The 24,979-nt window shown below is 43.5% G+C and overlaps 1 protein-coding gene and 1 long non-coding RNA gene across 10 annotated transcripts in view; one reads left to right on the forward strand and one right to left on the reverse strand.

Moving 5' to 3' along the window:
* The window catches only part of NTM (neurotrimin), a 1,373,850-nt gene that overhangs the window by 988,455 nt on the left and 360,416 nt on the right, over positions 1-24,979 (forward strand). For all 8 annotated transcript variants that reach the window (XM_068240414.1, XM_068240418.1, XM_068240419.1 and 5 more), the window contains one exon: positions 16,984-17,216. In XM_068240414.1, coding sequence (XP_068096515.1) covers positions 16,984-17,216 — 233 coding nt within the window. The remainder of the gene's footprint in view (positions 1-16,983; positions 17,217-24,979) is intronic.
* The window catches only part of LOC137521314 (uncharacterized), a 64,114-nt gene continuing 62,638 nt past the window's right edge, over positions 23,504-24,979 (reverse strand). Inside the window, exons 5-6 of one of the 2 annotated variants that reach the window (XR_011022093.1) lie at positions 24,181-24,270; positions 23,504-24,077 (exon numbers count right to left, since the gene is read on the reverse strand). This is a non-coding gene — a long non-coding RNA (uncharacterized lncRNA). Of the gene's footprint in view, positions 24,271-24,979 lie in introns of both variants that reach the window. The other variant, XR_011022092.1, reaches the window with a different exon arrangement.

Below are 24,979 nucleotides of genomic sequence, written 5' to 3' on the forward strand. Positions count from 1 at the left end.
GTCATCCAGGCCCTAGGTGACCGCCTAGCTTTACTTGTGGTCACCTTGGTTTTGGTTACTGCTTCCTCCTATAAACTATACTTCCCATGATCCTTTGTGGTGGCTGCAAACTACTATTCTCCAGCAGCAAATCCTGAATCCTGTTGGCTGATGACAGTTGATAGTTCTGTTAGCCATTGTCATTCCCATTGCCATACAATAAAAAAATATGAAATAACGACAAGCATTTAGCTTTCCATGTACAGTGTATAAATACATTTACATTTTTTATATATGGTATATTTTGTAAACGTGTGCAGCCACACTGACACAGGTGTGAATGTAGCCTAAACCCAATTTTTCCCCTGAAAGCCATACCTTTTTCTTATGTAGGTATGTAGGTAAGCTGGGTGGTGTGCACAGGAGCCATGTAGCCTCAGTCTGCCAAGGCACTAAGAGTCTCCAGGGTGTCCATGCTGCTGCTATTTTAATACACAGAAAATGTTCTGTTAGCAAATGGTCCCCTTTTGCCCCCCCCCCCCCCCCCCCCCCCCCCCCCCCCACACACACACACACACACACACACACACACACACACACACACACACACACACACACACACACACACACACGCACACACGCACACACATATTTCTCAATAATGTCTCTGGTGTCCTCAGAAATGTCCCGCAGGAACACATACATATATATCATAACTGTGGCCTAAATATTAACATACACTGGGAACCTAATCATGGAAAAATAACGCGTGAAGGGGCGCACGCAGGTACAATGTATTCATTTTACATGGCAGAACACTGACATCATTCCTGTTGTAAGAAGACGTTTAGGGGACTCAACAGAGCATATGAAGCATTTTATCATCATAACAAACCTATTTAAAGAGTCCAGGAAAAATCCCGCTACACCAGATGGTGGGATATATCAAAAGACCTTTATTTGTAATCCAACAATGTTGCAAGAAAAGCTCACGCGTATCAGAGCAACGGCTCCTTAATCATAGCTTACAAGAAACAGACATTACACAGCTTATATAGGTGAAAAAAGACACACCCATAGGTGTCGACTCAATACTTAAAGAGACATGGTTAAAAATGGTGTAGACCAATACAATACACCCTATAATAAAAGCATACACAATAGATGTCATTTAAAAACATGGCATCAAAAATCACATGCTAGCAATAATGTACAGATCAGAAAGGATAAGGGAAAGGACAAAAACGGTAATGGAGGGAAAGGGGAGAGGGGTTAAGGAAAGAAGGGGGGTGGGGAAAGGAAGGATTGTCATGGTAAAGGCAGGTAATACATAGACACATGTATGAAACCCATCATATATATAAATACATGAAGATGTCTACATGTATACCTGCAGGCTATGCTGGTCACTGGAAAGTGTTAAACACTATATGGAGACCCGCTTAGAACCCAACCCAGAATGAGCATACATCACTATTTTTTATTTTTTAAACCTTATATATTGTGCTCAAATCTAATCTAGAATTCAAACCTAAAGGTAAGCGGGTCCCCAATTTCCAAATCCAGTATGCTTCTCTTTTTAACAGTATCCTATTTATATCCCCACCCCTCACAGAACCCACAACCCTCTCTAACTTAAAACTGGACATGTCCCCAGAATGGACATGTAAGAAATGTTTGGAGACACTAGAGATCTTAGTAATATAAGACTTATCCCTCATGCACCTACCCGCTCCATTGTAATGCTGATATTCTTTGTCGCAATGGGCGGGTGGTGCAACCAACATACTGGACTTTGCATGTCTGACACGAGATTAAATAAACAACATTACATGTATGGCAATTAATATATTGTTTCATATCATGAGTGGTAGATTTAGAATATGAGACAATTTCCCGAGTCTGATTGTGAACGCCACAATATCTACATGTATTTAAAGCACAATACAGGGCTAATTTCCTAAAGTGGGACATTAGTTTACCGTCATTTAGTCATCTTCAAGCCCAGTTTTCACAAGCCTTGTAAACATACTAGAGGGATCTGGGGGATGTCAGCCGAGGCAGCGGTTTGGCACATTCTCTGCGAGAATGTAGACTGTGTACAGGTGTCCCGCACCATCACTTAGAGATCTTGCACTAATGACCGAGTGACTGCATGTGCATTGTTCTTACACTTATCCCACCCATTGGAAGCTGCTTTATCGTAAAGCCTGGTGCACACTTTCAATTACACAGGTCTGCGACGGAAAAGCCAGCACAGAAGCCATTTTACACTCTGCCTGTGGCTGCTGTGAAGAAGACTAGGGATAGAGCTGTACTGCTATTAGGGAAAGCATTCGTTAGGCCTGTGTTCTGTGTCTCCAGTAGAGTTTCTTGCTGCTACAGTACCAATTCACCATCTACATAACCCCATGAGTGCTTATAAAGGCTATGCTTTGATCTTGTGGTATTGCTGTTCGCACAGTGCACTTTAGCTTTTGCAGACAGGTGCAGTCAGTGCATAGTGCTACAGTAGTTCACCCTTCTAAGGGCTCTTTTTCTTGCTAGTGTTATGTTGAAGTTCTGTGTGTCCAGTGCACCTGTTAGCTGTTGGAGACAGGTCTGCTGGTCCAAGTAGTGCACCAACCATAACCCAATAATCTTTTGCCACCACTACTGGCATCTAGTATTCACTACTGCCCCCTATAAGGCCTGTGTGCAGAATCCATGTTTTTTTTTTTTGGGAGGGGGGGGGGGGGTTACTTGACTGTCACAAATGTGTGCACAAGCACGGTGGCCACTACACACCACTACACAAAGACTGTCACCAAGACGACTAACATTTATGTCCTGGAGGTGTCAACTTGCAAAAACAATGATTTATTCACCTGACGTTATCACTAAAGCTATTTGTTGTTGTTTGCGGTGCTTTAAATGTGGCGTTTGGTTTGTCAGTGTAAACCGGGCCTAACCCTTACACTACCTTATTGCCGTGTACGCATGCCGGGCATGTTAAAGCACTTAATTCCACAAATTTAGGAAGGTACTGTTATTTCTGCCTTTTAGAGCTCAAAGTGAACCTAAACTGAAAAGGATGTGGATTTTTCCTTTTAAAATAACACCAGTTGCCTGATTATCCTGCTGATCCTGTGTCTCTAATACTTTCAGCCGCAGCCCCTCAACAAGCATGCAGATCAGGTGCTCTGACTGAGGTCAGATTGGATTAGCTGCATGCTTGTTTCAGGTCTGTGATTCAGCCACTACTGCACTTAAAGAGATCAGCAGGGCTGCCAGGCAACTGGTATTGTTTAAAAGGAAAAACCATATCCCTCTCAGTTTAGGTTCCATTTAAAGTGAACAAGTCTGGCTTTGCTATAATGACTCAGCTATAATGATTCCTGAGCAGAGCCAGAAGGGGGCAGGCTTGGACTTGAAAAGACATCAGAGAACACAGACTCAGCTATAATGATTCCTGAGCAAAGCCAGACTGAATGCTCAGTTGGGGATTTTATCAGGGATGTTAAGAAGCAAGTTGAGCAGTGAAGGATGAAACAGAGAGCAGGGTAGGTGTTTTCTCTAATGTTCCCACTGATATATATGGTAAAATACATGAGGGTGCTTCGTCTCTGGTTCACTTTAAAACACGACTGTGCATAGACTACGTAATTTTTGGTGGGACTTTTGCCATGGATCCCCCTCTGGCATGCCACGGTGCATGTGTTAAGCCACTTGAAAAAACTTTTCCATCACTTTTGTGGCCAGAAACCGTCCCTATGAGTTTTAAAATCTGCCTGCCCATCGAGTCGGTTCACCCGTTCGTGAACTTTTTGCGGAAAATTCACCTTCCCAAATCAAAAATGTGATGTTCGGGCCATCACGATATGTAGGTAAACTCATTTCAGTTCAAAAAAGGATTTTCATGAATATATTAAAATACAACTTTAATTTTATAAGTCTGTTTCCATTTATTTTGAGGTATTACCTTATTTAACATAGTTACCTAAATTGTCAGGAAATGTGATGTCCTATGACAAAATGGAGGTCATTTTCGTATTCAGCGCACCAAAAACATAAAGTTTATGTGAAATGACCAAAACAGCACTTGCATTTTTTTTGTTTAGCAGACCTGTATTATGTCTGGCCATACACTTACCAATCTTACCATATCTATGCAATATGAGAGCTTACCTACACAATCTGCTTGTAGGATGCAAAATCTATTGATCCCCATACTACATGGAGGTGGTAAAATTTGAAGGACCAGGTCACATGGGTATCTGCAGAGGGGGATAAGTGTGACGTTTTGGCGTTGTGAGAATCCTCTGTCTGCTGACTCATTTGTTTAAGCTGCTTCTGGTAGCAAGACCACATTTTTAAGATGGGAACTTTAGCAGCCGAAGCCTCATTTTGGACAAAAAATAAATACAAATTAAAAAATGGATTACTAAAGATTCACATCATATTAGCATTGCTATGATAATGCATGTTACGTTCCTTGCTTAACAGGCACTACCATAGCAATGCTTGCATTACCCATATACCGCAGGTTATGCTAATTGCACAACCTGTGGTACTGTGCTGGTGGTGTTACCTCCAGTAATATTGCCTGCGCAGGGGAATGTTTCTGGGGTTTGTGCATCAGGCCCAATGTCTGTTGGACTTTGAGATGTTTAGACAAAACATATCTAACACTTTAGGGAGGGAGGACTCAGCACAAAACAATAAGCAAAAAACACATCCATTCAAGGACTTTAAAGATCTAATAGGTAAATGTGATTTTCATACTTCTGCCGATGCTGCAATGGTCGCAAAAGTATATTAGAAAAACTTTAAGGGCTGGGGCCCACCAGGGATCACAAACTGATAGCGTGTGCAATTTGTGACACAAAATACTAAGCGATTTTCGAGGATGTTTGGAGGAATGTTATTTTTTTGACCCTACATTCCTTCAAACTAAATCACCACAAAATACTGCAGCCCAATCACTATTCGGCAATTGCTAATCGCAAGCACTGGCGATTAGCTTAGTTAAATCACGCTCATAGGGTACCACTGCCCTATCGCTTTGCTGATCGCTTTGCTGATCGCTGGCAACCGCAGCAAAAGCGTTCCTATTGGGTCACAGGCCTGAAATAAGCAACAGCATCAGTAAAATCTCGCATGTAAAGTATAAGCATTTGCAGTAGTTAAATAACAGATTTATTTATACAGAACTATCTATAAACAAGACGTGAAATAGCAGCAACTGAGAAGCCAATAGCGACAGAGGGATTCGGGTAAAATAGGACTGTCTCTCAAAAACAGTGAGAGTTGGGACATGTGCATGAAATCCAATCCATGTCACTCCAACGCGCCTTTTAATGAAAAGCCCCCAGAGGGTACAGAAATTCCCATGGGAGGTTGTTGATATAAAGTCAGAACAATGGTCAGAACATCCCGTTTTCTTTGCGCCCTGTTATATTTGTCCGTCTGTACAGAAAAAGATAAATGTGTTTCTTGCAATTAATTTTAAAAGCGCTCCCCCCGCAGCATCGTGGAGAATAGCGTATAATGTCCTACTAATTTGGGGGGAGGTCACTGCCTGTGAATGGTGCCCTTTATATGGTGCTTTGTGCCATAGCGGTAAAAACGCCACAGATGCGCACGGCTTTGATGGAGCATTGTTTCAGGGTTTAATAGTTATGCAAATTAGGGAAAGGGGAGCTGGCACAGCAGCGGGCAAGAGGGAGTCCGAATTCCCTTCTCTTATTTTCCTGACAAATACAAGCTGAGCCTGTTTTGTTTACTGACATCATTCCAGAAGGAGAGATTATCTGACGCCTCCAGTCAGGGTCTCTGGGGGGCGCTGTGGAGATGAGAGCGCCATTTCCTATCTGGAAGGTATTAGCACCTCATCTTTCTGATAATGAGAATGCAGGCCAAGTGCTGAAAGCCTCTGAGAAGTTCCTGGAAAAACATTGTGGCTAGATTGGCATCTGGGATACCTGTATGCTTGCTGGCACTGTCTGGGCACAAGTCTGACCGGATGGCAGTTAATGAAGCTGCCATCCACGTATTGTCTGACTTTTCAGTATTGGTCAGTAATGAAGCTAGGCATGGTGTAAGATGCAAACAACCAACGACATTAAAACCTGCAGGGTTGCTCACACAGGTACAAGCTGAAAATGCTCAAGAAAATAAGCAGGTGTCTTTTACACATGTACTGTGTGCAGAAGATTTCATTCATGTTCACACCCTAACTTATTACAGATTACCTTTTTGGCATGCTGGAAAGTGTCCATTGTGCAGCAATTTGGGATTTGTATCTTAACTACTATGAATAAAGCTGTAAGCATGCTTGATTTCTGCATTGCCCACTCCAGCGCTGCCATCATGGGATTTGATGTGTGGGGAAGTGTTTTATGTACATACATGCATACATGCATACATACATACATACAGTAACATTGTTTTAGTGCTTTTCTCCCATAGGACTCAAAGCGCATAGTTCTCAGATCTAGACAAGGTTGCAGGCTGAATTGTGTTACAGAGGAAATAGTCAAGTGTTCATAAATGCCAGACTAAAGAGGTGGGTTTTCAGTTTGGACTTAAATGCTTCCAGGGATGAAGCTGTCCTGATTGGGTGTGGCAGGGAGTTCCAAAGTGTTGGGGCAGCATGAGAGAGGCTCTGTCTCCAAAGGTTTTGAGGTGGACTCTGGGGTGACTAAGGTATTACATAATTTTGATACAAGATTGTTGGGTATTTTGATCTAAGATTGTCGGGTATGTGATGCAGTTGCAACAAGTCCTTTAGGTATCCAGGGCACAGATTGTGCAAGGAATTGAATGTCAATAAGCCAATCTTAAACAGAATTCTCCGTTTTACGATGACTTAAAGAAATCCTGTAACGAAAAAAAAACTCCCTTGGGGGGTACTCACCTCGGGTGGGGGAAGCCTCCAGTTCCTATTGAGGCTTCCCCCGTCCTCCTCGGTCCCTTGGCGGCAGCGATAAAGCTCCCCGGACAGTGGGGATGTAAATATTTACCTTCCCGGCTCCAGCGCAGGCACAGTATTGGCCCTCCGCTCGGAGATAGGCGGAAATATCCGATCGCTGTCGGGCCGCTCTAGTGCGCAGGCACAAGTCTTCTGCGCAGTAGAGTGGACCCGACGGAGATCAGCTATTTTCGCCTATCTTCGTGTGGAAAGCCGCAACAGCGCCCCCGCTGGAGCAAGGAGAGGTAAATAAATCAGTGCTTATCAGCGCTTGTCAGGCTTGTCGAGGGAGGATTCCGGGACACTTCAGGGGAGCCAGCGCTGGATTGCCTGCAGCTACAGGGGTGGGGGAAGCCTCATTGGGACCCTGAGGCTTCCTCCTTCCGAGGTGAGTACCCCCAGGGGAACTTTTTTTTGTTACAGGTTCTCTTTAATTTGCCATGGTTGGGGGGAGAGGGGGTTATGCTGACTTATCATTTGAGGAGAAGTTGGGCCTGCCACACTTGCAATGAAGGGGAGGTTAGAGGAGTTATGCTTGCCACTGGTAACTTTTGTTATGGGGGGGGGGATATTGCCAGCACTTGCTATGGAGATGGGATTCCTGCCATTCCCTGTGGTTTTGCATGCAATGATGTCATCTTCTCAAGCATGTTGGAGAGCTGCTTGGCAGACCTTTTACTTTGTCCTGTTCACCAGTTAAAGGCAGGGGACCATATTGCATTGGTGGATTGGGAGAGCCACAGCCTCACTGGTGTAGAGATTGCACTGGGAGGCACAAAGCACATTCAAAAGAAACTCAGCAATGGCACATTCCATATTTACTTTAACAGGATTACATAACTGTCCATCATTGATTCTATATACCTTCAAGCCCCTTCAGGTGTCACAGTTGATAGTGAGACCCACAGTAATTTCATAGGCCAAGTTTTAGAATATTTTGTTTTACGCTATACATTGTTCCTAGATAGCGTACTGCAGCCCTGAAGCATTTCGAGTCTGCCAGGAGAAAAGTGCAATATAAATATTATGTTTCTTGTCTTGTCTCGTATAGATTTCGGATTGCCAGTGAAAGTCTGTTAAATGTAGGGACTCAATTGTGAGCCCCTCTAAGGGACAGTTAGTGACAAGACAATATACTCTGTACAGCACTGCGTAATATGTCGGCGCTATATAAATACTTAAATAAATAGAAATGTATTTTGGTTCTATTTTGATAAAAAGGAACCCATGAGGGTGAGCGGTTTACAATAGGATGACGATATAAGATGATACTGGGAGCTGTGGCCGCATGTGAGTTCATTTGCCGCAATGTATTTCTGCTCTTTCTGGAGGTATCCTCTGTAGGTTAGAAAGTTTGTGGTTTAGTTGGAGAAATGTCTGACAAATGTTCCTTCTCCTATTAGAAGTTCTTAATTCTATGAGCTGAGAACTGTGGGTTCCCCGGCGATGTGATTACTTGGATGGCGATTCATTAAAGATGGCGGTGATTCAATGAATTAGGACATGAAGCAGCTGCTGCTGTGAAGACAATCAGATTTTAAAAATCCCTTTTGCTCAAATGGAATCTTCCCAGATAGAATCCGCCATTAAATGCATATTTTCCAGAAATGTGGGAGAAGACAGAGAAGAGATAACATTAAACAAAGGCGCTTTCATTAAACTGGTCCTCTAACTAAAACTTTTAGTTTTGTGTGGAGCAGGAAAGAGTCAGATCCATTCTCTGGATTTGGTTGTTCTTGTTCCCATTAGGGACAATCTCGCCCATCCCTGTTGTGTGCCACTGATAATAGAAAATACAGGAATATCTTTAGGGCAGATACTCCAATGATAAAAAAAAAAGCTCACAGAGGTTCCAGAATAATGGGACAAAGATTTCAGAGCACTCTTGAGATGTATGGACTTCTGCAGAGTTTCCAGAACACACTGATTGCACAAATGTTAAGCACCAAATGGATCAATAAATAATTTAAATGCGACATTGTACCAAAAATGTAACGCATGCTCATGCAATTATAGAGTCTTCACTTGTAAGAACGCACTAGTGTAAGCTGAATTGATCCATGTTTGGTTTGGATGCTATTCACCCAAATTGGTCCCAAGATTTCTGTTCCTGTAGGACCCAAATCTCCATTAAAGTAACATTCTTGTTTGTGTTTTGGCCAGCTAGTATACTAGTACATTTTAACAGTCATGGGAAGATCACCAGATATGTGAGAAACATTGTGCTATTTACAATAATATGGGAAAATATTTACAGCAGTGGGGAGAAGTTTTTTTATGTGGACTTGAGAGCATCCTGGGAGAGAAACACATTTTTAAATCCACATTTGTGTGGGGTCCAAATATTAGTAGTTACCATGGCTCATTTTTGGGACATCATACATTTGCATGGCAGTCTTTGTTCTGTATCACTTCTTTTTTAAGTAGAACTAGTCTTTTTTAAGACTAACTAAAAAAAGTTAAATACCACCCAAATTTAACAGCTTTTCTCTTATCGGATGAAATATGGCCAACAGTATAAGCAGAGCCGGGACAAGGTCCTTCAGCACCCAAGGCTTCCATCCCTCACACCCCAGCCGTCACACACTATTAGACTTAGAGGCGCCCCAGGGCCCAAACCCCCCAAACACCTTAATCTCTAGTTATCTGGCTTGCAGGCACTATTTTCTTGTTTCTCTCTGCTTCAAACACAATAGGATAATGATAACTGAGTGAGTTGAACGCCCCCTCCTACACTGCGCCCTGAGGCTTGAGCCTCTTTCGCCTCTGCCTTGGCCCGGCCAACGGTATTAGGCATAATACATTGGTCTTCTGGAGAAATAACCAAAGTATTTTAGTATTCATAATTTGGTGTTTGACTAGAAGGGCTTATTTTTTAGCAACTGTAAAAGGCCCTCGGAGAGGTCTTCATGCTGAAAAAATAGCCAGGCCTCAAAGGCAGAATGCCGTTTGAGTGATTGTAAGTGCTGGGTATCAGTGCATGGAATACCTAGATTCTCTCTTCATGGTTGTTTACTTCAACCAGTGCCTGGACATGCTATGCTGTAAAAGTTCTTCATAATCCTCATTATTTTCAACTGTTTCAGAGTGGGAGATTTGGTATAAGAAGTACTGGAAGCCTGTTCCTGGCTTATTGCAAACTTGCGCTGCTTTGAGTTGACCTATGCTGGTTTATCCAGGGTACTCTTACCTGACCACCAGCAGCATGCTTCTCCTGTGTCTTGTGTCGGCTCTCAGTTGCCGCCAGGCTCTCCTCCCTGCATCTTCTCTCAATCCCAATTGGGACAACTGTGTCCCGTGCAAACAGGTTGGAGGGTGTGTTTGAGAAACAGTCAAACTAGACTAGTGTAACTCTCACTTGAATACTGCATAAGAATCATCACATAGCTTTGATACCATTATGCAGACTTTGGAAATTAAATATCTTGAGAAATTAGTCACTTTAGACTAGTATAACATTGACCTGAATGTGAAAATCTGCTATTATCTGTGACTGTATAACACAGACTTCTGAATGTGTATTTGTGGTGACAGTCGGTCACTTTAAACTAGTATAACACTTCCTCGAAAGTGAAAATTAGCTCTAGCTATGGCGAATGGATGTAACAGCAACGCAGACTTTGGAAAGTACATATTTGTTTTCTTTTTTTGTGACAGATGGTCATTAATCCTCTTACATACTGTGTCTGTAACAATAATTTAACAAGAAAAAAAATATTAAATAGTTGTAACCGTAGTATGAAAACTTTGCAGATTTTATAAATTATAATGACCAATGGTTCCTATGGAGTGTAACTTGCTAATTTTAAAATTACACAATCTCCACAGATGGTCATTAATAGCAGTAGAAACTGTATCTGCAACACTTAAACATAAAAAGTCACCAAATACTGTAAGTTTAACTGTCATGCAAGCTTTAGAAAGTTCATATAATTTTGTATAACACATTCACATAAACATTACTCAATTTGTAAAGCAGCAAAGTGGCTAGCACTTGTTTTCCAGAGCTAATGTCCTAGTTTCAATGCCCAGCCTGGGCACTCTGTGTGGTTTCTCCTGGCAGCAGAAGGGACTCCTGAATACGCATTCTCATTCTCCTTCTCCTTCTCCCACAGCAATGAAAGACAAGGTAGGGCTTGTAGCTGGTAGCAGCAACCTACTTCATCACTACAGTACTACAACAGACACAATAGTCAGCCGGCCATCAGTACCATGACTTATTAGCCTGAATCAAATGACACACAAAATGGCTGCTTTTTTAATTAGAGGTAGGTGTAGGCCAGCCTTTCTCCACCTTTTTACCCTGGAGGAACCCTGCAAATACTTTTTGGATCTCAAGGAACCCCAGCAAGTAATTTGGCATGGCTTTCAAAAGCTAGTGTGGCTGTTTGTCACTACCCCCTATTACAGTGCAATCATTACAATGTCTCCTTATTCTAGTGCTTTTTTGCTCATTATTATTCTGATGCCCAATTTAGTGCCTCTTTTTACAGTACATTATAATATGGTCTCTATCATGCTTCCAAGGAACCCCTGCAGAGTACTCACTGAACCCTGGGGTTCCAGGGAATCCTGGTTGAGAAAGCCTGGTGTAGACCAGTATAAGGCAATATCATTACATGCAATAGGATACCTGCCATCACCTAGATGGTGAACAAAGTTCCCCATCAATCCCTGTCTCTAATTGGTGGAATAGGGAATTATGCGACAGCCAGGGCATTACAGGAGAGCCCACACCTACCAACAGAACTATCTCAGGGACCTGAGTATCAGCAGAATTAAAGGTATCACTGTTATTTAAAGAGGCACCACAGTGACCTATAGTGAAATGTAGTAATTTATTCAGGATACCCAATTTTACTGTAATGATCCTGGTTTCAGTATCAGAAACGCTTCCTATAACTGTATACTGTATTGGTATCTAACCTCACCCTCCCAGTGATGTTTAGCCTAGGCTGTTTACTTATGCAGAATTCTCTTCCTATAGCATTATGGGAGACTGGGTATTATTTCTAGTGACTTCAAAACACACAGTAAGCAAACATTTTGCAGTTTTGCATCTGCCACCTGTGGTAAGTTTAAGAAAGTAAACTGGGGAGATGAAAGATTTTACAATGGGACAACATTGACCATATAATTTATAAAGTAATATTGTTAGTCTGAAGCCAAAAAAATACTTGCCATTTACAGTGGGTTGCAAAAATATTGGCCCTCTTGAAATTTTCCACATTTTGTCATATTACTGCCACAAACAGGAATCAATTTTATTTGAATTCCATGTGAAAGACCAACACAAAGTGGTGTACATGTGAGAAGTGGAACGAAAATCATACATGATTCCAAACATTTTTTACAAATCAATAACTGCAAAGTGGTGTGTGCATAATTATTCAGCCCCCTTTGATCTGAGTGCAGTCAGTTGCCTATAGACATTGCCTGATGAGTGCTAATGACTAAATAGAGTGCACCTGTGTTTAATCTAATGTCAGTACAAATACAGCTGCTCTGTGAGGGCCTCAGAGGTTGTCTAAGAGAATATTGGGAGCAACAACACCGTGAAGTCCAAAGAACACACAAGACAGGTCAGGGATCAAGTTATTGAGAAATTTAAAGCAGGCTTAGGCTACAAAAAGATTTCCAAAGCCTTGAACATCCCAAGGAGGACTGTTCAAGCGATCATTCAGAAATGGAAGGAGTATGGCACAACTGTAAACCTACCAAGACAAGGCCATCCACCTAAACTCACAGGCCAAACAAGGAGAGCACTGATCAGAAATGCAGTCAAGAGGCCCATGGTGACTCTGGACGAGCTGCAGAGATCTACAGCTCAGGTGGGAGACTCTGTCCATAGGACAACTATTAGTCATGCACTGTACAAAGTTGGCCTTTATGGAAGAACGGCAAGAAGAAAGGCATTGTTAACAGAAAGCATAAGAAGTCCCATTTGCAGTTTGCCACAAGCCATGTGGGGGACACAGCAACCACGTGGAAGAAGGTGCTCTGGTCAGATGAGACCAAAATGGAACTTTTTGTCCAAAATGCAAAACGCTGTGTGGCAGAAAACGAGCACTGCACATCACTCTGAACACACCATCCCCACTGTCAAATATGGTGGTGGCAGCATCATGCTCGGGGGTCGCATCTCTTCAGCAGGGACAGGGAAGCTGTTCAGAGTTGATGGGAAGATGGATGGAGCCAAATACAGGGCAAACTTGGAAGAAAACCTCTTGGAGACTGCAAAAGACTTGAGACTGGGGTGGAGGTTCACCTTCCAGCAGAACAATGGCCTGAAACATAAAGCCAGGGCAACAATGGAACGGTTTAAAACAAAACATATCTATGTGTTAGAATGGCCCAGTCAAAGTCCAGATCTAAATCCAATCGAGAATCTGTGGCAAGATCTGAAAACTGCTGTTCACAAACGCTGTCCATCTAATCTGACTGAGCTGGAGCTGTTTTGCAAAGAAGAATGGGCAAGGATTTCAGTCTCTAGATGTGCAAAGCTGGTAGAGACATACCCTAAAAGACTGGCAGCTGTAATTGCAGCAAAAGGTGGTTCTACAAAGTATTGACTCAGGGGGCCGAATAATTACGCACACCCCACTTTGCAGTTATTTATTTGTAAAAAAATGTTTGGAATCATGTATGATTTTCATTCCACTTCTCACGTGTACACCACTTTGTATTGGTCTTTCATGAGGAATTCCAATAAAATTGATGCATGTTTGTGGCAGCAATGTGACAAAATGTGGAAAACTTAAAGGGGGCCAAATACTTTTGCAACCCACTGTATCTTAAACAATATGAGCATAGCTGAAACGCAGCATACCCACGGCAGATCAATGTGTTTATACCCCCAAAATCCAGGGGAAAATTCTATAAAACTTTCCAGGTCATGGATTTTGCTGCCCATGGAGGCAGAGCTTTACGCTGTAGCTTTGCCTCTGCTATAGTCTATCTGTGCCGATCTCCACCTGAGAGGGGCGAGGAGAGGCAGCGATGGTCAGAGATTGACTCGAGTAGAGGCAGAGCTACAGCGCAAAGTTCTGCCTCCCCGGGCAGCAAAATCCATGACCTGGAAAGTAGTGGAATTTTGCCCCGGGATTTGGGGGGTATAAATACATCGTTCAGCCACGGGAATGCAGCATTTCAGCTATGCTCATATTGATTAAGATAAATGGCAAGTAAATTCGTATTTTTGATGGCTTCAGACTCTCTTTAAAATAAGCAATTTTATTAATGAAGCTATATTCAGTAAAGTTTCTCCTTAATTTGATTTTGATAGAAACCTAAATTCTAGCACAACACCACTTCCCACCTCTTTGTATGTGACATAGCTGAAGAAGGGCTCTGGACCAAACATAAAACTGAGAAATTGTGAATAACAGTGTATCTGTATTTTGTGCTCAAGGAAAAAGAAGTAATGTTCCGTGAAATGTGGGATCTGTTCACTGCTGTTATGGGATTTGAAGTTACTTCTGCACCAGGTAGTCGGGGCTGGTTGTAAACACATTTTTATAGGTTTTTTGTCTTTCTCTGAAGTTGGTAGTTGGTGCAGAGGTTTTGTTAAGTACACATACATTACTTCTGCTTTGTTTGTTGACTCCTTTTATTAGAGCTCAGCTTTTAGTCTTTTTGGAGGTATGACAGTCCTCTCTCACAGAAACATAGATTGTGCCTGGCCTAGTTTGTGATGAATCACAGCATTGCACTTAACCACTTCAGTACCAGTGGCCTCTGGCCCCTTAAAGTGTACCAGAGACAAAGGGGCATAAAAGATTTATACATACCCAGGTATGTATAAATCGTGCATGCCCCTTCACCTACGGTGCACTTTATGGGGCTTCCTCCAGCCTCCTCAGCGCAGATCACTCCCTCGCCACAGTCTCAAGCCTTCTGGATCGTCCGGTATCAGTCCCGTTCTTCCCGGCCAGTCGGCGCAGGCACGGTGAAACCAAACGTGCTCCCCCTGCGGCTGGGAGCGTTCTGTGCCTGCGCAGTAGTACTGCCCGACTAGCCAGGGAGAACGGGACTGATGCCGGACGATTTAGAAGGCTTTAGACCGCGGTGAGGGAGCGATCTGCATGGAGGGGGCTGGAGGAAGCCCCAGGAATTTATAAATCTTTTATGCCCTTTTGTCTCTGGTACACCTTAAAGGGGTACTGTAGGGGGAAAATGAGTTGGAGTTACCCGGGGCTTCTAATGGCACCCCACAGACATTCTGTGCCCGCGCAGCCACTCACCGATGCTCCGGCCCCGCCTCCGGTTCACTTCTGGAATTTCAGACTTTAAAGTCTGAAAACCACTGTGCCTGTGTTGCTGTGTCCTCACTCCCGTTGATGTCACCAGGAGCGTACTGCGCAGGCCCAGTGTGGTCTGTGCCTGCACCGTACGCTCCTAGTGACATCAGGGGGAGTGAGGACACAGCAACGCAGGCGCAGTGGTTTTCAGACTTTAAAGTCTGAAATTCCAGAAGTGAACCGGAGGCGGGGCCGGAGCATCGGTGAGTGGCTACACGGGCACAGGATGCCTGCGGGGGACCATTAGAAGCCCCAGGTAAGTTCAACTCATTTTCCCCCGACCCCCCCCCCCCCTACAGTATCCCTTTTTAGGGGGTCAGAGACTGCTGGTACCAAAAACCAGAGCTCTCCGGCATCTCACAGAATCTCAATCACACCGATGTCCCGCCACCTCAGCCACCCACTCAACAGTCTCCATGACGGCAGAGCTCTGTGAGCCTGTCAGGAGTCGATTTCATTGGTTTCTGACCTTGTGATCAATGAGACCAGCTCACAGTGATGACGGGGTTAGTAGCCTATGAAATCGGCTCCTGACCGGCTCACAGAGCTCTGTCGTCCTAGAGACAGCAGGGCGAGTGAGCTGCGGCAGGTGCAGAACGACGCGACCGGTAGTAGCGGCACGAATGTGTGGCGGCGATGTTGAAATTTATGTCCTGTCAGAAATAAGCGGCCTCAAACAGGACGTAACTTTCAACTAGCGCAGTCCGGAAATCGTGAAGGTCCTGATTATAAAGAATCTATCTATAATTTATAATTCCCTCATTTTACTTCTCCAGATTCAGAGCCACAATGTCTCTACAATCTTTTACTGTTTGGTCATACTGTACATATTACAGCTCTGTTAAAGTGGCCATACATCTAGCGATTTTGCAGCACAATCAACCATCCGATTCTATAATTTTATTGAATCAGATGAAACTCAGTTCTGCCACATGTCCATCCGATTGATGACTTGATATATTTCAGGTCAAAATCAGTCGAATGCCGCAGTCCCCCCAAGTTTAAAAGTCTGTATATAGTCATGTGCCCCAGAAACCAAAAATAGGCTGCTGTGTCCCTGATATATCCAAATTGACTAGCTACAGTATGTGCCGTCAGTTATAGGAATTAAGTAGCCTTGTGCTCCCATATATAAGAATTAGGAAGCAATATACGCCCGACTACCAGAATTAGGAAGCTCTTTGCTCCTAGATATCAAAATGTATAAGTTCTTAACCCAGGTTAGGAAACCATGTGCCCCAGAAATAGGAATTTAACACGCTGTTGTGCCACTATCCCCTCAAAAGATATCAGAATCTGGTAGCCTTCCATACATGTCCCTCCTTCCTCAGATATCAGAGAAACCATAATTAAGTTGCCCTGCTGTGCCTCTGAGATGTGAGACTTTAGCAACCAGGTGTCTTTCCCCATTTTCAACTGAAAGCAGCTTGGACTCATCTCAGATATCTGAATTAAGTAGCCTTCCACCCTTTCAAGTGCTCTGTCACAATTGTGACCCCTACAACTTCTGCTCCTACACCACTGTATGCCTAGAGTAAGCTAACTTGTTTCTGCAGATTTCCTTGGTCTAATTCAAATCTTTATCTCTCCTGCAATGTTTCACTATAGGTATTTTGTATTTGGATCCCCTTGTCTCATGTGTTTTGATAAAAATGTGCGGATATTTATTCCCATCTCCACTAGGACATGCTGTTGGCCTGTTTGTTTTTGTATGACCGCAGTGTTTCATAGTCTATTCTCCTCTCTTGACAGGTGTGTCGTGGACAGTCGAGTGACACGTGTGGCCTGGTTGAACCGAAGCACCATTTTATACACCGGCAACGACAAGTGGTCCATAGACCCACGTGTTGTTCTTGTGGCCAACACCAAGAGCCAGTACAGTATTGAAATTCAGAATGTGGACATTTATGATGAGGGACCATACACCTGCTCTGTCCAGACCGACAATCATCCCAAAACATCCCGTGTTCATCTCATCGTACAAGGTAAGGTGGTGCTCGGATTGCAACTTGAACACCTAATTTATACTTTATATCAATAAGGAATCAAAAAAATTATAAAAATGCAGGTAATTTGTATAAATGATGCTTGAACATGTCACAAAGCCCATTAGCGGCAACAAGTGATGTGAGGTGTCATGTCTGATGTCATGGCACAGGTTTGTACGTTTTATATAATGTTTATTATCCTCCTGCTTGCACAAGTTCTTCAGATGTCTATTTTAGTTTTTAGAAATGTTTGCTAATGTAGTACAGTTAAGGCAAATCTACGTTTTTATTATGACAGACATTTTTGGCTGAACAAACTACATTACATCTTCAACTGCCCATTACTAGCGGTGCATTGTGGCGCAGAAACCAGCCCTCATATGACCCTGCACCACCGTGTGGTGACCCCATAATTCAGTTGTTGTGGCTATTGATACAGCAAACAAGAATTGTTTAATTTTATTGCTTGTAGGAAGATAGAACAGCAGCGCACATCCGGTATAAAAACCAACATTAACTGAAAAACTGTATAAAATCACATGAATCAATGGCACAGTCCACCATGGAGAGATAGGGAGCACAGCATATACAATGGCTAACAGCCATTTTGCAGCCGCACATGGGGTGCTTCGTCAGGACAATGTGCCCTCCAACATCAGCCCCTTAATAGTACATAGCCTACTTACTTAATTAATCAGTAGTTGGACATGCCTGGACGCCATCGCCGTACATTGATCCTCCTGGATTGCACTACCCAGACGCTCAATGCGGTCCTCTAACAGGAAAAAGAAGTTACTTGTGAGGAAAGCCTCAAATCAGCGGGGATGGATTCACAGCATGAATTTTGCATGACTTTGCATGAACGCTGCCTGCCCTGATTCTGGCCTGCTGACCACGCATCTGCTTTGTGATTATACTTTCATCTGGTTTGCCTCAGCCCTTAGGCCCCTTACACTTAATCAGTTGGTATGCGTTAGTGTGCGTTTTTTCCATAGCAGTGCATTGGGAAGAAGATTTCAGTTAAAACACGTTAAGTGTGAAAGGTATCATAGGAAAACATGGGACTTACTTTGAAAATCAGTTTTCTTTCAGTTTTAACTGAGAGCAACTGATTAAATGTAAAAGGACCCTTAGGCCTCAGGTGACTGTTCATGTATACTGTGAGTAAGACCTTGCTGTGTTTGGTGATTGCTATTTGCCAGGTTGTATGCTATATCTGCCTGCAGGGTTTTGGAATTTTGCTACTAGGCAGGAGTTTGCGCAGGTGTTAGGGCTGGGTTATAGGTCAGTCATATGAGCATACACTCTGACCTATACCAAGTAACCAGACAAGCCTGACAATGCGTTTTTAATTGTATTGTACAAGGTATTGAACACTGTATATGTATATTTTATATAATACTGTAATGGCTAAGGCCCGGTTCACACTTGCGGTGGCCCTCCGGAATCGCCGTGCCGGAGCCGCACCGCTTGCAGAACGGACGGAACGGACGCACGGCATAGCAATGAAAGCCTATGCGTCCGTTCACATGCGTCCGTTCTGCCGAACCGGAGCCGGACCGGATCCGGGCCGGATCCGGACTCCGGCCTCCGTTCCAACATGCGCTATTTTTTCATCCGGCTTCTCCGGCAGCCGTATCCGGGGCGAAGCCGGACTGCACCATCCGGCCAATACAAACCAATGGGAACCGGAGAGCGCACAACACACTGGCTGAGAAATCCGGATGTTCTACCCCACTTCCTATGGGGATTGTTGCGGCGATATTGGATGGGGACACATGGGCAAGCATTTTGGAGTGGAGCAGCACAGCTGGATCCGGATCCGGAGATGTTGGCAGCATGTCGGAGGTGGAGGTGAGTGCTAAACAGCAGAGGGCCTGATTCCACAGGTCCCCCTTCTGCTGACCTCCCAGACCCCAACATTTTTTTTGTTTTTAACGTTACTTTTGCCAAACGGATCCGGATCGCATCCTGATGGACACCTGATGCAACCTGACCGGATCCGGATCGGATCCGGATCAGAACCGTACGGTTCCGATCCGGATCCGGTCCGGATCCGGTCAGGTCATCCGGTCCGTTTGGCAAACAACCGCTAATGTGAACCGGGCCTTAGGGCTCTGCCTCTGGCACAGGAGACCTGGGTTCAATTCCATAGAAAATACTAATTATCCTATTGTCTTCTAAATACTACAATGATGTGGCAGTACAGCACACCTCAGAAGATAAGGGACCCCCACTTACAAGTTCCAGCATGATGTCATTACTAATTTATATCTTTGGCAAGGTTAACTCAGCCCATGCTCCCACTCCAGGCGTCACAAATTGGTAAAGTGATGGGGGTGCTGCTGCTGGATTGTTTGAACTTTTTGAAATGGAAATTTTACTTAAGGTAGCCATACACTGGTCGATTTGCCATCAGATTCGACCAACAGATAGATCCCTCTCTGATCGAATCTAATCAGAGAGGGATCGTATGGCTGCCTTTACTGCAAACAGATTGTGAACCGATTTCAGCCTGAAACCGTTCACAATCTGTGGTGGTGCTGCCGCCGCCGCTCCCCCCGCCCGCATACATTACCTGCTCCGGCCGGCGCGACTCCAGTCCCCAGGTCTCCACTGTCTTCTCCGCACTGGTCTGGTCTCCGGGTCCGGCATGCTTCACTTCTTCCTGCCCGGCAGGAAGTTTAAACAGTAGAGCGCCCTCTACTGTTTAAACTTCCTGCCGGGCTAGAGGAAGTGAAGCATGCCGGACCGGAGACCAGACCAGAGCGGAGACGGAGCAGCGGTGACCGGGGTGAGTCGCGCCGGTGGAGCAGGTAATGTATTGCCACTCTATTGCGTCGGGCACTCGAATGCCGCTAGCAACGCGCTCCCTACCCGCGGGCGATCGACGGTAATTTCACGCATGGAGCGATCGACGAGATCGATCTATTTCGTGACGAAATAGATTGAAATTTAGCATGTAGCGTGAACGATGGGACAGCAGATTCGATCGGCGGGGAATCGGCCTAGTGTATGGCCAGCTTTACTGTGTTAAATGCACGTAAACTATTGCTATGTGGTGTTTATATGCAATTCTAGTTTGTTCCTTCATCTTTGAGTCACTTTATATATGGCTCAGGCAGCAAAGTTACACCAGGAATATATACCTATTGAGAGGGAAGGAGGCATCCCAAAAATATAAATCTAAAACACGTAACAACAGTTTAAAAGGTAAGAGGAACTTGCCTCAAGATGAAACATAGTTAAGGTAAAAAAAAGTTGTTTTTTGAAAAGGAAAAAAAAAACCTACCACTTTTTTAAAGAGACACTGAAGCGAAAAAAATATATGATATAATGGTTTGTATGTGTAGTACAGCTAAGAAATAAAACAATAGGAGCAGAGACATAAGTCTGATATAGTTTCCAGTACAAGAAGAGTTAAAAAACTCCAGTTGTTATCTAAACAAAAGAGTGATTGAGCTCCACGACTTTCAAAGTCGCAGAGAGCTCTGTCTTCTGAAGTTTATCTCAACAGGCTGGCACTGTATTGTTTTTTCTTCGGCAGAGAACATTTAAAAAGGTTCACTAGCTTGCTCTAAAATCATTTAGAATGCTGAGTAGTGTGTAAACTTCAAATATTAGAGAATGATGCAATGTTATAAAAAAAGCTATATAACTGAAAATAAAAATATTAGCATATTTTCTTTGCTACTAACATTCTAGTAAATATCCGTACTACACAACCAATTCATTATATCATAAATTTTTTCCGCTTCAGTGTCTCTTTAACTACCAGTATTTTTCATCTTGAAGTAAGTTCCTCTTACCTATTAAACTATTTTGAAATGATTTCTATTTTAGGAGCGCCTCCTTACCTCCAAATTTGTGTCACGATTGCATACGGGTGTAGTTACCAGTTTGAGCCATTTGTGGTTATTAAACCCTTGATGACCCCAACTACACTTTTTCTGTAGAGCGACCAAACCCATTAAGACATATACATCTCCACAGGTTGAATGTACCCACTGCACCCAAAGCTTTTTAGTGTAGTTGCCGTTCCACAACCTGGGTTTAGGAGTACCATCCTTATAGTTTTTATTTCTACCGTTTGCTTTAACATACTACACCATAGGCAACTTCTGGTTTCTCCTGTGCTTTTTCTTCTTTCTGGAAGATCTGCTGGCATACAGTATATAGCTGCTGAGTTCAGTGTGGATTGGAGAGATTCTACTGTATTAGGCTGCAGAGGAAGTTGTTACAGTAATAAAAATGGTAAAAATTTGGGCTTGCACGATTTTATAGCATCATGATCAGCGAGGAAGAGACAGATGGTGAATGTATTTTTAAAATTAAGATAACAGGAAGTGCATAGTGAGTGAATGTGCAGTGTAAATGAAAGCGCAACATTGAATATTACCTCTGTGCAACAAGCTTTCAACTGCAGGGGTTACTGTGATGCCATCAACATTTATTGTTTTTTCAGGCAGAGTGGTAGATTGTGGTGGTGGGAAAATACATTCTCATCCTCTCTACATTCTAGAGAAGTGTCACCTTGTTGGTAGGTACAATAGTGTCACACAGTGTTTGTGCTTCTCCCTGCCTTCTCTGCTCTGGCTGATTATAGTGGTGTGTGGTACAATCAGTCCTTGAGGACTCTTGATATATCTTGAGGGTCAGGAACTGCCACAGCTGTCCTCTTCCTTTGTCCTGTGATATTTCTCAGCTCCTAAGCCTTGCCTTGTGTAATGGTGATGCCCTACATTGAGCCATTACCTCATATGATACATGGAACTGCAGAGGTGAACCTCACTATGCCCTTTTCAGAAAATTCTCTCTTCACACAATACTCTATAGCTGTGTTATATGAAGTCACAAGGACGACTGAGAGTGAAGTCCAGGAAAGCTTCAGCAGCCAATTTTCCAATGCTTGGGTACATTAAGGAAGGGCGTTTCCTGACATTGTATACAATATGCTATTTGTACGTTTGTTTTAAAAGATGAAGCTTCGGAATTGTCTTGTTTTTTGTTTCATTATGTAACCATGCAGGATAATGTTCAGACTCTAAAACAGGGGTCTCAAACTCAATTTACCTGGGGGGCTACAGGAAGCAAAGTCAGGATGAGGCTGGGCCGCATAAGGAATTTCACAATCGCGGCGCATCGCCGCCTCTGCCCGCCCCTCTCACTCTTCCTTCACAGAGAGGGGCGGGGAGAGGCGGCGATCCGTGTTGCGATTGACGTCAGGAGGGGCAGAGCTGAAGCTGAAAGCTCTGCCCCTTCCAGGAAATGCCAGCGGATTGCCCCCCGGGCGATTTGGGGGCTCTGCAGCCCTCGTTTAGCGGCGGGGATGCGGCGGATTACTTGGGAGCACTGAAGCGAACTATAAGGAAGCTTTTGCCGGCGAGGGTCACAAAATATTGTATCGAGGGCCGCAAATGGCCCGCGGGCCGCGAGTTTGAGACCCCTGCTCTAAAGTGACTGCAAGCTTTCAGGTCAGTGATATTGTAGATTGTAGGGATGGCCGTAATTGCCGAATTCTGAATCCGATGGTATTCCAAATGCCTCCTTTTAATTTGATTCCGAAGTATTCACAGATTTCCATTGAGGTCAATACCACACACTTCCACTGTTAATTGCAAAGCCGCCATAGATTCAATCTTCACCAAATTTGCCAGGTATCTTAGGGACAATAGTCAATAGAAGTCCAAAGTAGGTTAGCACACCTTGTCTTAGTGCAAAAGACATGCATAAGCCTGTCAATTGTTTCTGGGCCACAGAGGGACCCTCCTTCAGAAAGTGCAGATGGAAAAAGAGGATTGTGGAAGTTAGTCAAAAAGTAATTTAAATGGGGAATCACATGAAATGTTGTTTTACCGACTTTAAAAATACGTTTTTTCTTTGAACTATTCAAAATTGATTTTCTCAAATTACAAGGTCTTTTGGGGATTTTTTTTAATTTTCCCAACTCTTTTCCATGAGATGCCTGGCAAATTGTGAAGATTGCATTTATGGGGGCTTTGCAATTAACCGCAATACCTATTGACTTTAATGTACTGTATATGGTGGAATTCCACTTGGAATTCAACATTCCAATTCGTAATGCCGAATTCTGATGCAAAAATAGAAATGTGAAATTCTGCAGAAATTGATTGCACATCTCTTCCAGGTTGGATGACAGCCCTAGAACTTCCATCATTAATAACAGTTAACAATGACAGGTCACAGATTTGAGACTAGATTACCAATACGCACAGTATGTTTTTTCCAAGTTTATTAGCATGTAACAGGAATGATCAAGGGTGTGGAATATGCTGAGAAACAGAGGTCAAGGCACCAGGTTTTCTGTTACTTGAGATGTACATACAGCTCTATGCATATTACTGTGATTGCACATTCACTTTAGAGATGTAATCCAATCCCAATAGTGCTTTTTGTTCTTGAGGCAGACATAGTTCTAGTACCGACTTAAAGCTAAAAACCACCTGGTTGCCTGTAAAGTAATGTTCTGGTCTGGAAAGACCATATTGGCTCAGTCCACACTGTACCAGACTCATGTCGTGTTGTGTCTGTTGCATCAAACCTGTCATATTACAGAAGACAGAATTGTGTCCAGTGTTTGTATTTATTGTGCACCAGTATATACCAGTACATGATTATATTTTCAGTATTGTAGGAAGCAAAGATGTATTCGGTGGGTTAGCTTGCAGCAATTCAGTTGGCACAGTTATTTTTCCAGTTCAGTAACCAATGAGGAGAAATTGGTAGCCATGCGTGAAGCAGTTTATCTTCATTTACCACTGTGATAGACACAATGAGCAGCACTGTGGCACTGTCACTCTCACCAGCCCAAGTACCATCCATCATCTTGGCATCTGTCTGATAGTGACATAAGCTTGGTTATATCATCATTGTGCATGCCATTTCTCCATGTGGTGGCTTATAGTAACACTATAGCAAGCAAAACACTGCAGCACCATACCTCAACAATGACATTTGAAGCAAGAACTGTCTTGCTCAGAATCCAATCATGTTTTTCCCTCCATTCTTCTTTCTGACCTGTTTTGGAGATCTGAAAGACATAATCTGATTGCTTGGTATGAGTGAGCACAGATGAGGCAAATTTCAGAGGCATTCAGTAATGAATCAGTGGAAGCTAAACAGTTGTTTACTCTGTTATGTGTGCTAAACTCTCCAGATGATCATGAAATCTCTGCATTACAAGGTTTCAATATGAACCCAAACCATGCTGCCAGTTCCATTTTTGTTTTTCCACGCAGCGCATGGCTGACTATTAATCTTGTTAGAAGCTCTTCCTTGGTGGAAGGAGTGAGATGCTTCATATAAAGTATTTAACTTGCTGGGGGTGTCACATGCACTAATATTAATACGCCTCCTCCTGTTTAGCGGCACGCTGCCCCCTATATCTGCCCAGCTTGATTGTGCTGCTTCTAATCAGCTTGGTCTTTGTTCACTGAAAATCACTTTCCTCTTCATCTGGAGCAGCACTAATCTCTGGCTCCCCAGCCATTGTTAGCGGCTTAATTACCTGGTCAGAGCAGCTTTGCATCAAAGCAGCAGAGGTGGACGGGGGAGGGCGGCAGACGATGGCGATTTGAGGCGACAGTGAGAGCTGCATTGATTTTGGCCACAGTGTGGCCCACGCAGATAAGGGAAAGTTCTGGGGGGATTTTTCTGTATCCTGCAGAGCTGCTGTTTCCTCCCCTGTGTAAAGATTTAATCTGTCATTTTCATTTGCAAAGCGAGCTAAAAGCACACAG

The sequence above is a fragment of the Hyperolius riggenbachi genome, chromosome 6 (genome assembly GCF_040937935.1).
Source record: "Hyperolius riggenbachi isolate aHypRig1 chromosome 6, aHypRig1.pri, whole genome shotgun sequence".
Taxonomy (NCBI): Eukaryota; Metazoa; Chordata; class Amphibia; order Anura; family Hyperoliidae; genus Hyperolius; species Hyperolius riggenbachi.